This window comes from Telopea speciosissima, chromosome 4 (assembly GCF_018873765.1).
Source record: "Telopea speciosissima isolate NSW1024214 ecotype Mountain lineage chromosome 4, Tspe_v1, whole genome shotgun sequence".
Taxonomy (NCBI): Eukaryota; Viridiplantae; Streptophyta; class Magnoliopsida; order Proteales; family Proteaceae; genus Telopea; species Telopea speciosissima.
Window position 1 is genome coordinate 28,463,230 of NC_057919.1, and position 13,696 is coordinate 28,476,925.

At 38.4% G+C, this 13,696-nt stretch overlaps 1 protein-coding gene across 2 annotated transcripts; it reads right to left on the reverse strand.

The window, feature by feature from the left end:
• Positions 1–262: 262 nt before the first annotated feature.
• On the reverse strand, positions 263–4,180 carry LOC122659825 (vacuolar protein sorting-associated protein 22 homolog 1-like). 2 transcript variants are annotated; one of them, XM_043854960.1, is made up of 4 exons: positions 4,098–4,180; positions 3,974–4,061; positions 3,788–3,898; positions 263–885 (listed from the first exon to the last, which is right to left on the reverse strand). In XM_043854960.1, the coding sequence occupies exons 2-4, from the start codon at positions 4,022–4,024 to the stop codon at positions 739–741; spliced, it is 309 nt and encodes a 102-aa protein (XP_043710895.1). In that variant the 5' UTR covers positions 4,025–4,061; positions 4,098–4,180; the 3' UTR covers positions 263–738. The 2 variants fall into 2 exon arrangements, with proteins under 2 accessions (XP_043710895.1, XP_043710894.1); XM_043854959.1 differs by lacking the exon at positions 4,098–4,180 and having other exon boundaries at positions 3,974–4,070.
• Positions 4,181–13,696: the final 9,516 nt, after the last annotated feature.

Sequence of the window (13,696 nt, forward strand, 5' to 3'; positions counted from 1 at the left end):
GTTAATAAACCCCCCGTACCCAGTTGTCCCATTCTTGCTAACTCATCTGCAATGGAGTTGGTTGATCTGGGCATCCAATGGAACAAGATGTTCACTGCAGCAGCAGTGACGATTCAATCATAGCCATGAACAGCTATGACAATAAGCATCAACCCTTTGCTAATAATATCAATTTTGGGAAGAAAAAATAAAATTTTATTATTAATGAACTCTAAACTCAGAAAAATCAGCAGCAAGGAGATACTACAGAAACATAGCAGCATGGAATGATCAGGCATGTAAACCAGTGATGACATACAATTCCTGATTCAAGTTTGCAACCATTATTCTAGCTCATCCACAACTAAATGAAGAAACAAGTGAATTATTAGGACAGTGAAATCTACCTTTAGTTCAGATAATACACTCTACATGAAAAGAATTCACAGACAGGAAATGAAAGCACAAAGAGATAGTCTTGTAATACAACATAAGTACACCATGCCTTAGAAACCACATGCATGAGCAGAACCTCTATCAGATCAGTAAGGAATTAGTCAAGAATGAGAGTTCTTTAAGAATTACTAGAAGGTAGCATTACAGTCTCACAACTTACACAGGACCAGATTTCATTAAATAACTGCAACAACAGCACTACAGAATTCTCATTACCCACTCAACTATATAGACAGAGTTACATTTACTATGGTGGTAAGGCTCAAAGTACTTTCAAAAATAAAGTGCCAGGAATAAACACAATCAGTACCAACCAAGTTCATAATAGAAGTCTCCAATCCCCAGTAGCTCTGCCCAAAATCCCTTGTTTGAGGCTAAAGGATCCACTCCAACTTTCGAACACATCTCATGGAACTGCGATCTGAATGCAGGGTTCTTACGAATGTCATTCTGCAGCAACGAACTGAAATATCAGTACAAGTTATTTATTAAAACAGTACATATATCATGTCATCAGAGAGTTGATACCTGTAAGAAGTAGGTAAAAGTAAAGGATGTCTGGGAGATACACAATAACAGCGGAATGATAATTCCTTGATAAAGAAGAAAGAGAGATCAAGGCAGAGAGGACAATGCAAAAAGCCAATGTTGAGGAAGAAAATGGTTGGTATGGAGGTCAGGAATTGAATTATTTGTAGGTTTAAAATGAAATGGTGCAACCTAAGTTACAGGGGTTTGGGTGTGGGTTGTAGTTTAGTATGTGTCTAGGAGTTGAATCCATCCAAACCCCAATCTTGAGACACCATAGGCTAAGCTAATACAACCCCCAAAAGTACAATGACGCATTCTACATTAAAAAATAAATATACTGGGTACATACAAGCAACATTATTTAATAAAATAAATGCTTTCTACTATTGTTATTCACTTAGGAAAACATTTAAAATCAACCGAATGCAATAGATACTCTGGCAATATGACAAATTGGAACTCAAATGTTATAATGCATTAAAAATCTATGATGGGCGAGGTTAATGATGTAAGCAGGGATTGAAAGCCTGCCGGTAATGAGTCCAAACTAGAGAGAATCCTAGAAATACGGTTTCAGACTACTAACAGGCTAGAGCTAGCACAAGCTTTGGAATTTCTGGACCTGAATCAGAAACAAAGTTGATCTGAAGACTAAATGCAGAAACGGATTGGAGAGATCTAAATTCAAATTAGAGATCAGTTCTAGATAAGATATCTGGATTCTGAATCAGAGGAAGGAAAAGTATTCTGGTAATAAACTAAAAGGGTCAAAAACAGAGTATAGTTGCAAAATCCAAACACAAAACACAAAAAAAGGCGTACCCAGTGCATGAGGCTCCCGCAACTGCGGGGTCTGGGCTCTGGGGAGGGTTATAATGTACATAGCCTTACCCTTGCTTCGTAGAGAGGCTGTTTCCAAAGACTCGAACCCATGACCACTTGGTCACTCTCAAAACTGTATGAAGGGGAGTATTGAATAATAAAACAGAAAGAAAAGAGAGGGAGAAAAGATGATGCTGGTCACCATGCAGAGGTTTGCCCATTAAGCTCTTCTGTAAGAGGATTTCTTCCTTCATCTATTACATTTATAAAAAAATAAAAAAAGGCAAAAGTTTTGCTAGTAGTCCGGCACCAAGTGTTGCACATGGAAGGGTGATGTGACAATTTCGATCGTATGAATATCTTGAAAATGGTCTAGATTGGCCACATGTCAAATTTTATACAAATAATTATCGATATTACCCTTCTCCATTCATCTGACATTTTCTTTGTACTCAAAATCGTGTTAAACAACTTGGTTAGCTAGGTTAAGCCACATAATCTTAGGCTCTTCCACACTTCGATTGGAATTCCGTCTGGGCCTGGTGTCTTGCTTACTTTCATCTTTCTTAAGGCTTCATTGACTTCGGACTCCCTAATTTTGCGTATGTATCTACGACAAGTGGTGTCACGTTGAATAATATATACATTTGGGGCATTATTACTCGAAACATCTTCATTTAGGAGACTGCAGAAATACTCGTTCCATCACATCATAATGTCTTTATCCCTTGTTAATACTTTACCATCTTCATTTTTGATACATCTAACATGGTCGACATCTTTATACATCCTTCTATGCTTTAGCTATCCTATAGATAGGTTTTTCCCCTTAGTGTTCAGGTTGTTATAAAGATCCGTCATATTTCCTCGCCCTCGCATTCCCCATTCCCCACAATCTTCTTTGCTTCATTCCTGGAAGACAAATTTTAAGATCAGCTACCTCCTTAGTCCTTTGTCATGTCTTAAAACTAGCTTTCTTAGTCATAATGGCTGCTTAGACCTCATCATTCTACCACCAAGACTCCCTAGGGACAAGACATTTACCTTTCGATTCCCCTAGAAACTCCTTTGCAACCTTCTTAATGCAAGTTGTCATCTCGTTCCACATCGAATTAATGTCTCCTTCAAGTTCCCACTTACCTTGTTTGACCACTTTATCCATAAATGGAATCAAGGAATCTCCTAATCTCCATCACTTTATCTTAGGGAAAATAGGCTCCCCTATCTTATGAATCTATGAATTGAGGCATATATCCAGGACCACCAACCTTCGTTGAGTGGTTAAACTCTCCCAAGGTATAACCTTACACTCCTTAGAAAACAATCTGTTAGACCTTCTTGTTACGAAGAAATCTATTTGGCTGGAATGATGTCCACTTTCATTCCAAAGTGATTAAGAAGCACTGTCTATCAGCAAATTATCATAAAATAGTAAAATTATATGAAAGAAGCTAGAAAAAACAATCCCAAACATATTTCGAAATTCTTTGTCCCTATGATGGAAGAATCAAATCCACCACTATATATCTTTAACAAGTTATCAGAATTATAAAGAGGACTTTACCATCCAAATCCCATCAAATTCTTAATTGTTCTCAGTTATAAGCGGATGACAAAGAAGTAATGAAAAAAAAATGCAACTGAGGTCACAATGAAGAGCAGATATTGAAGATTTGCAACTGGCAAAACTTCGAAGTGCAAACCACTATGTAACCAGGAGAACACCTATTTTCTTGGCGACGAAGAAGTGTAAATTCCCTAGCAGATGCTCTAGCTCGTGAAGGGATTGGAAGGCAGTATACATATGTAGCGCCACACCTAATTGTGCAGTGACGGATTGTTAGTTAAATGTCTACTTTGGAGTCAGTTTTTGTATGAGGTGGACTATTGTATGTACAGTTTCATGTTGGCTACCAGCACATAAATCTTTTTATTTCATTTAAGAAAACACTGTGTAACAAAACGAGATTATCAAGCAAAAGACAAATAAAGGTTCAACCTTGTGTTTGCGAGCAAAATCCTCCAATTGAGAACGGAAAGTAGCGAGCTGTTCCTTCATGAGATCAGTTTTAATCCTGGCCACATTTTCTCCGACCAATCGATACTGGTCCTGAGATAGAGAAGATGGAGATTAGAAAAGAAATTTAGAGGGGAAAAAAGAATCAGAATAACAACAACAACAAACCCTAGTAGCAGCGGCCGTCTGTAAACCACCAATTCCGGGTCTCCTCCTCATTCTTGTAATATCAGATAAGCTCTGTAAATCAAAAGGCCTCGCTTTTTTTTTTGATAGGTACAAAAGGCCTCGCTTTCTTCTTCTTTCTTCTTAAGTTTAATTGATTGAGAAACTTGACCTTTAATCAGTTTTGAACTTCAAACTCAAGAGTTAGAAGGGGTACAAAATTTCGTGATATATCACTGATATATCGGGAAATTTCGGTAATTTCGGTAGGACTGAGACGAGATGTGAAGGCGCAACCAACAAAGACAAAATTTCGACAATATTTCGTTACATTTCGGGACATTTCGACAATATACCGAAATATCGCCGAAATGTTACAAAACACCTCACGTGACTCATTAAACCATGGTTATAAATACCATATTTCGCCAGCTAACAATCGACATATCGACGGAGAGCTGGGCAGAAGTTGTTTTTGGCCAGCTACACTTGTTTCTTCTCCGAAACTATATGGTCCACATATGTCCTTCAAATAGAGAACAATGGACGTCGACTCCAGCGAGCCATGAGTGGGGTTGATCCAGGAAGGCATAGCAATTATTATTAGCATTTGTGAGTTGTGACTTGTGAGTCTTGTCTATTGTAACTTGTAAGTTGTAAGTTATGATTTCACTGATTTTTGAACTTATGAGTTGTGACTTTGTGTATTGCCTGTTAAAGTGTTGACTATTGAGTTATTGAGTATTGACTATTGAGTCATTGACTATTATGGAGTTTATGAGAATATGATTTATGAATTATGTCTAATTAGTTTGTTTAAATTTCTTTTATGTCTTTAACTGCCTAATCAATGTGTATTTAACTATTTATATACATTAGGGTCGGCGACCGTATACTGTCAATCAAGGATGCAAGCCCAAAATAGCACTTTGAGTTTAATTTTTTGCAATATGAATGTTTAAATGTGTTTATTTAGCTTAAATAAGGGTGTCCATGAAGTATCAGGCCTAGATATGGTCAAAAACCCACCGAGATGGACTCCCAAAATATTGCAGAAAAAATGCAATATTTTGACGAAATTTCGTCATATTTTGGATATTTCAGTAGGCCCGAGATACCGATATATTGCGAAATTTAATACCTTGGTTAGAACAATAAGAGAGCCTTCCGAGTTTCAAGAGTCGTGTTTTATGGATCTTCTCCTCTGTTCGCTTCGGATAAAGATCCTCTCCAATTCTTTAATCTGGCAATTCCTGGCAATGCCACCTTCTCTGCGTGACACATGGCATAAAGAGATTCTATGGTGGAGATTTGTTTGCCCCATTTCAAGAACTCACAACCCAATTTGGCAACCGGTTCTGCTAACCCGAGTGGGTTGTAAGCCCAAAAACGAACAGAAAAAAGGGAAACACTTTCATTGAGACTTTCCCTTTCCGTCTCTTTCGGTTCATCTCTTCCCTCCTTCCCACCATTGGAGAGCTTCAAAATCCCAAAATTGCCTCGAAAACGCTTCAACCTCTTCATTCAGAAACTAAAACCTTAGAGACCCTTGTTAGAATTATATTTGGAATATAATTTCATATTCCCTAATATGGACTAATATTAAATAAAGTGAAACTCAGGCTAATTATGGTATTGGTCTAATTAAGGGGGTCATTGAGTTTTATTAGGAATCCTATGTGGACTGGCTTTAGTGTGAGCAGATAGATTTCTATTGGGACTATGATGAGTCAGACCCTATAGGGATTACTATATAAGGAGAGCTAGGTCCCTCCTGTACCCATAACAACTTATTATTCTCAATTGCTATTGAGGAGTGCATTCTTGAAAGAGAGGGAGATATTTAATGTTCGCCGTCCCTGCGCATTCGGTATTCTCATCAAGCCAGTTACTTTGGGAATGGAGGGAAAGCACCTAGATCTTTGTTCTTTATTTTCCGCTAAATCATCATCACTATGGATGCGAAACAAGGTTGGTGGTTCTATCCCTGTTTTCTATTCTTTATTTGATTGTGTTCTTGAACGCCCTATGGAGATCTTGGCTTTTGGGATTTTGTCCCTATTCGGATCGATTTATTCTAACACGTGGTATCAGAGCCTCCATAGATCCGTTCTTGAACCTATATGGATTCAAAATAATAGATATTGCTAAGGGAATCGAAATTTTTTTGTTTCGAATTAAGTTTTTTAGGGTTTTTTCAAATTTTGGCGAAACCCATACGGACACTGGCTTTCTATCAGATTTTTTCTCCGGCAAAAATCGAAACAGAGGACATAAGGTGGTAGAGCTCAAAATGCTAAGAATTTCGGTGGGTGGAACATCGCCGACGGTCGTCGGACGCACCCTCACGCGTCGGCGATAGCGACTAGTGGATCTTACTCTCCGGCTGAGTTTAAAAAAAAAAAAAGGGATTTTGAGGGTTTTGCTATCGTGCGCCTGTTACTAATTTTGAACTTTGTTAACGTGCAACGTCGGGTCGGGTCAGGTCGACCAGTTTCTCGACTCGAAAACCTGACCCGTTGACCCAAAATTTTGACCAATTCGGGTTGACCCAAACCCGATTGAACCGATCTCGAACTGGGTTGGTTGGACCGAGTTTGACCAGGAATTGGTTTGGTTTGACTGAACCGGTTTGATCGTACGATCCGGTCAAACCAGTACAGTCAACCTTTTTGGCCTAAAACTTTGACCGAGCTTTTTGAGGGCTACGAGACTCCGTTTGGGGTCCCATTTTTTGCGTTGGCTATGTTTTTCTGTGCTCTACACAGTGGTGCCCTCTGTTTTGGTCAGATATACATATTTTAAATAATTTTGGTATTCTTTTGATGCATGCCCTTTTATAAAATTTGTCAGTTATTTCCATTGGGAACCGAACCAATTTCTGATTTGCTGGAATACCTACCTTGATGAACAGAATTATTGGTTTTTTATGTTAGTTTTAAGACATTTAAGCTCCTTGTCAAAAATTATAAAATAACACAAATTGTTTAAGAATGTAAATAATTTTAGAAAATCCCAAGAGAGGGTTCCATGGGTTCGACAGGATGCAACCGCCAAAGCGACCTTCCTTGTTGGATTTATGAAACACCGGTCTCATACAGTTGTGGGATGTTCTTCAACTCTGATGTGTGGTCATACACCCAAAGGCGGTGATCATGTATTGGTACTTGAAGGGGTATATATACAGTATGCATGTGAATAGGCTAACCTTAGAATTCTGCACACCCAAAGGTGGTGGATTTTAAAAGTTGAGTTGTATTCCCATGGCCACTGGTATGTAGGGATTTTTACAATTGCATGTTGGGAATTCAGCCCCAAGGTGTTTTCACAACGATATGTGTAAAATTCTCATTAGCTTATAAGGTTTCAAGCTATACTTGCATCATGCTGATTATTGTACTATTCATTGTTTAAATTTTCAATCACTTTTTCTGTCAACAACAACTTGGTCACTATTGAGATTCTTACTGGGTCAAATTTTAAGAAGTGGAAAGAGGACATTATATTTGCCATGGAGATGGCAAATGTGCATACGTCCCTTGTTATAGATAAACCAATAGACCTAACAGATGATAGTACTGATAATGCAAAATCTATGCATTCTGCATGGGAAAAGATTAATCGCTTAGCTGTACTGTCTATAAAGAGGTCAATATCGGAACACTTAAAGAGTGGTCTGCCTGATAAATGTACTGCCAAGGAGTTGCTGGATGCAATTTTCAAGAGATACCAAGTTTCATCGAATGCTGAGATTGGGAGACTGCTGCAAGGGCTATTTAATATGAAATATCATGGTTCTGGGGTGTTAGGGATTACATTGTTTGGATGGTTAACTATTAAACCGAAATCAAAACCTTGAATGTTGCTCTTCCTGATACCTTGATTATTCATCAAGTTCTTGATACCCTATCTTCTGATTTTGACATCATCAAAACCAACTACTTTTCTCAGGATGGTGTCCGGAGTATTAATGACCTTATTTCTAGGGTTGTATCTGAGGAAGAGAAACTAAAGAAAGATAAACCCCACACTACCCTTGTTACTTCTAAATCCCATGAGAGTGAAAAGTCTAAAAACCATACTCATAAGTCTGCCAATAAAGAGTACGATCAGATTAACAATTTAGGACCTAAGAGAGACTCTTTCAAGAAAGAGAGTGATCGCTGCTTCTTTTGAAAGAAGAAGGGTCACATAAATAAGGACTGCAATAAATACAAGACTTGGTTATCAAAACCCAAGCCATCAGGTATTGATTCTTTGGCTTTTGTTTGTGAGTCCAATTCCTCAGAAACATCATCTAGTTCTTAGAGGCTAGACGGCGGGGCAAGTAACTGTGTTGCTTTTACCATACATGGATTCATAAACCGAAAAAGGCTAAATCAGGATGAATCAAGGCTTGTCATAGAAAACGATGGATATGTTGACGTAAAGTTCATGGGAGATATCATTTTATTACTAGTTTCTAGTTTTAATTTGACTATAAAGAACACTTTTTATGTACCGTCCTTCAGGCGAAATTTAATTTTATTTTCAGTGTTGGACATTGGTAGTTACCATTTTTTTTGTTTCAAGTAAAGTTGGTTCCTACATTATGTCCAATGGATTGTACAGATTGTGTTTATCTCCCAATTATAACTACGCCTCCTATAAAGTTAAAAACGTTATTCCCAAAAGACCCTTACCTAAAGAACGGTCCTTCACATTGTGGCACAAGAGGCTAGGTCATATTTCTAAGGTAAGAGTGGAAAGGCTAATAAAGTCTGACATCCTACCTACTCTCGAAAGTGATCTAGAAACTTGTGTAGACTGTTGTAAGGGAAAGATGACCAAGATAAAGAAGATAACTACAATCCATAGTTCTGACCTGTTAGAGGTCATTCATACTGACATTAGTGGTCTCTATTCAGCCTCATTGTGTAGAAATTTTTATTTCATCACTTTTACAGACGTCTATTTCCAATATGACTATTTGTTCTTAATTAAAGAAAACTCTGAATCTCTTGACACATCAAGATTTTTAGGACTAAAGTTGAGAAACAATTGGGGAAAGTTATTAAAATTGTTAAATCTGATTGTGGGGGTGAGTATTATGGCAGATATGACGATGTTGGACACCTTAAGGGCCTATTTGCCAAATACCTAGAGGACTCTGGGATGGTTGGTCAGTTGACTATGCTAGGAAGTCCTGAGCAAAATGGTGTCATCGAAAGGCATAATTGAACTGGTGAGGAGTATGGTTAGAAAGACAAATTCACCTAAGTTCTTATAGGAGAGGTTTTAAAAACTACTCCTTATATCCTTAACCATATAGCTACAAAACTCAGTTTAAACAATCTTAGAGTTTGGGGGTGCCCTGCAGAAGTAAAACTATTTTATCCGACTTTGAACAAGTTGGATCCCAGGACTACTCATTACTATTTTATTAGCTACCCAGATCATTCGAAGGGATATAAATTTTATAATCCCTGCGGAGGCACTAGGATTATGGACTCATAGACAGCGAAGTTTCTGGAATTTGATGTGATAAAAAAGAATGATTGTTCTCAGACTGTTCTAGATAGTGACATGGTTGGTACATCAGTATCTGTTCTTCTACCTATTCAGACGGATGTGGGGCATACTATGCCATTAGTTACACCTGTTGGAGTTTAGGAGCCTGATATTGATACGGTCCCTGACATTCATGTAATACTTGATGAGATTCCTCTTAATCAGGATACGATTGAGGATCCTATCATTGATGCAGTTCCAGCTAGGATTTCTCAGATTCAGGGTGAGGCAGTGGTAGCACCATTACGAAAATCCATCAGGGAGAGAAATTCAACTATACCATCTATCTATGAGGTCTATCTGGGAGAACATGACTACGGCATAGGTTGTGTGGTTGATCTAGTTACTTATTCGAGCGTTGTTTCTAGTTCTCAGTTAGATTTGAGGTTAGATGTGATGAGAGATGAGGTGCAATTGATGGAACATAATGTTGTTTGGGAGCTTGTTGATTAAACTTGAGGGTTTTACGACGGATGGTTCAGACCATCTTGTGTAGACTCAAGAAGTTTATTTACGGTCTTAAGCAAGCTTCCGGGCAGTGGTATTTGAAGTTCGACAGTGTCGTGACTTCATTTAGTTTTGTGAAAAATAAAGTGGATCGGTGTGTATATCACAAGGTTAGTGGGAGCAAATTCTATTTTCTCATATTTTATGTGGATGACATCCTACTTGATAGCAGTGACCTAGGGATGTTGCATAACTGAAAGTAACTATTATCTAGGAAATTTGACATGAAGGACCTTAGTGAGGTTTCTTTTATCCTTGGCATTGAGATCCATAGGGATCGTTCTCGTCGTGTACTCAAGTTTTTTCTCAGAGGGCTTATGTTGATCGTATTCAGGAGAGGTTCAGTATGCTAAATTGCAAACCTAAGAATGTTCCTGTTCTCAGGGGTGACAAACTGAGCTCGACACAATACCCAAAAAATAAAGCTGAGAATAATGAAATACTGAGGTGCCTTATGCTAGCGCACTAGGTAGTATCATGGATGCTCAGGTTTGTATCGGACCGGATATTGCCTTTGTGATGGGTCTTCTTGGCAGATATCAATAAGATCCTGATTTTAGTCACTGGGTTGCTGCCAAGAAAGTATTAAAGTACTTAAAGGGGATAAAAGATTATATGCAACATAAAGATACATTCCTGAACTTAAGCTACTGGGTCATATAGATTCTGACCTTGCTGGCTATGAGGATGATAGGAGGTCCACATCTGGTTATGTTTTCCTAATGACAGGAAGGGCAGTATCATAGAATAGTACAAAATAAACATTGGTAACCATTTTGACTAAATAGGTAAAATTTGTAGCACGCCATGGGGTTGCTACTCAGGTTATTTGACTCAGGAATCTCATAAAGTAGTTGACCATTTTTTAGATTTTGTGGATAGACCCATCCAGATATATAGTAATTACAGCTTTGCTATGTTGTTTATAAACAACAATAAAGAACTTAGAGGGTCTAAGCACATGAAGGTCAAGTATTTGACCGTAAAGGAGACAGTAAAGAAAGGTGACATAACAGTGGAGCATATTGGTACAGATGATATGGTTATAGATCCCCTAACCTAAGGTCTTCACCCTTGTGTTTTAAAAGACATGTCATAAGCATGGGCTTAGGTGCATCATGGGATGCGGTTGGTTAGTGGGAGTTGTTTTTGGCTCCATTGTAAAATGAAGTTTCTTTTCATCTGTAATTTTTACCGTGTGGTAAACTTTGTCTTATATATATCAGTTGTCATTGCATGTAGTTTCTTTTAAACACGTGGGTGTTTTATTCATTGACATAATGTATATATTTTTTGTTTTAAAGTCTTAAGGAATGTGTTAACCTTAAGCAAGGCTGGGGCATTAAGTTATTAGCCTAAAGGTATGTCTTGTAACACATAAAGTAAAACTCGAGTTATTCAAGATGAGACATATAGATTCGTTGGAATCATAAAGATTATTTCTCTAGTGAGCCTGTGTCACTTAAAGAAGAGAAATTTTGGACTGACAAATTGATAATACATAAGAAATCACTATGTGAGTATTATCTCGTTGCCACACTACCACATTACATCCATGTTAGTAGAGTTGAGGGCTCTCGTGACCATGGAAGGCTCTGTGTTGCTTGATCATAGATGCAGTTACCGCCATGATTCGGTGTCTAAAACTCTATGGGATAGGTTTGATTTTCTAATACGACCTCTAGACCAATTTATTTTTAAAAATTGTGCACATAAAGTTTTCATAAATGGTTATTAGCCTATGATTTGTTTTGGTCAAAACTGTTTTTAAATCTCTTTAAAAATGTGTGATTTAATATAAGTCCAAGTGGGAGAATGTTAGAATTATATTTGGAATATAATTTCATATTCCCTAATATGGACTAATATTAAATAAAGTGAAACTCAGGCTAATTATGGTATTGGTCTAATTAAGGGGGTCATTGAGTTTTATTAGGAATCCTATGTAAACTGGCTTTAGTGTGGGCAGATAGATTCCTATTGGGACTGTGCTGAGTCAGACCCTATAGGGATTACTATATAAGGAGAGCTAGGTCCCCCCTCTACCCATAACAACTTATTATTCTTAATTGCTATTGAGAAGTGCATTCTTGAAAGAGAGAGAGATATTCAGTGTTTGTCGTCCCTACGCATTTGGTATTCTCATCAAGCCAGTTACTTTGGGAATAGAGGGGAAGCACCTAGATCTTTGTTCTTTATTTTTCGCTGTAATCATCATCACTATGGATGCGAAACAAGTTTGGTGGTTCTATCCCTGTTTTCTATTATTTATTTGATTGTGTTCTTGAATGCCCTATGGAGATCTTGGCTTTTGGGATTTTGTCCCTATTTGGATCGATTTATTCTAACAACCCTAACCTATTAACCTGCAATTTTTAACTCCCCTTCCTCCTTTACTGCCGTGATGATCCATGATGAACCAGCACATTGGAGCTAGAGATCTCTATGTGCGTATCTGAAGTCTGAACTGTAAGAAGACCAAAGCTAAGAAGGGTTTGGTCATCTGCTTCTTCTCCTAGATTGCAGAGCAGATAGAGAGGGATTGACTAAGAAACGAATAAATTTGGATCACATAACTGAAACCTGCAGAGATAAATTGCAATCGGTCAAATCCACTGGTTTTCTTTCCCCTAGCCATATTAACCCAACAACCCCACATAATCAAAAGGGAAAATGCGAATTCTGGTGGCCCTCAAGGAAAACCCAAAATTCAAAACAATGAACACCAGAAGAAGCAGGAGATAAGAAATGATAGGAGGGCATCAAGGTAGGTATACCTTCTCGTCACCAGAACTGCAAAGAGCAGCCTCGTCGGCAGCACAAAAAAGAATGGCCGCTGCGCTCTTGCAAACGTTGCAAAGTGTTAGCATAATTCCATCCCTCTTCTCATTTCTCCTCTCTTTGCTTCAACGTCATCGTCTCAATCAACGAAGGAAATCCATTCTCTAAGAGGTATTTCTCTAAGAATAGCTTGCCATTCTTCAGCCAGGGGCAGCCATGGCCACTACCCCACCTCTAAAGCTCCTCCTGCTCCGATTAAAGCACGCAGGAAATCCAAAACCTCCCCCTTTGTGCGTTTTTTTTTTTTTCTTTTTAATTTCCTCTGTTTTGAGTTTGGATGCTGCTCGGGTTAGCATAACCCGGTTGCCAAATCGGATTGTGGTTCATGAAATGGGGCAAAGTAATCTCCACCATAGGATCTCTTTACTCCACGTGTCACACATGGAAGGTGGTATTGCCGGGAATTGCCAGATTAAAGAATTGGAGAGGATCTTTATCCGTTGGCTTCTATCTTCTGATTCATGAAGCACAGGGTTGATCATTGATGCCAATCGTCAAGCATGTCTTCCTCGAATGAGTTGCTCTTATGAAGGTGTTAAATGTCAATATGAAATTGCGAATTTTATCTCTTGCAAGAAATTGTGATGCTGTACGTAGGGGGGGAAATTATCTCCGACAATTCCCAGCCCGGTCCAATTCCCTAGTTCCTGTAATAAGAGGGGGGTGGAGTGGTGGACGAGTCGTATTATTATACTCTCAAATTCCTAAAGCTGGACATGTGGCAATTCAGACATCTAATGGTCCAAGCTCAACATAGTCAATGAGCTTAGACCATTGGATGTCCGAGCTGCCACGTGTTAGCATCTCCAGCTAGCACTGCCGCAATAC

Coding starts and splice junctions, on each gene's coding strand:
- LOC122659825 (XM_043854960.1), bottom strand. CDS start 4,024: ATGAGGAGGAGACCCGGAATTGGTGGTTTACAGACGGCCGCTGCTACT. Junction 3,899..3,973: donor AGACGGCCGCTGCTACTAGG/GTTTGTTGTTGT, acceptor TCTCTATCTCAG/GACCAGTATCGATTGGTCGG. Junction 886..3,787: donor ATTTTGCTCGCAAACACAAG/GTTGAACCTTTA, acceptor TCGTTGCTGCAG/AATGACATTCGTAAGAACCC.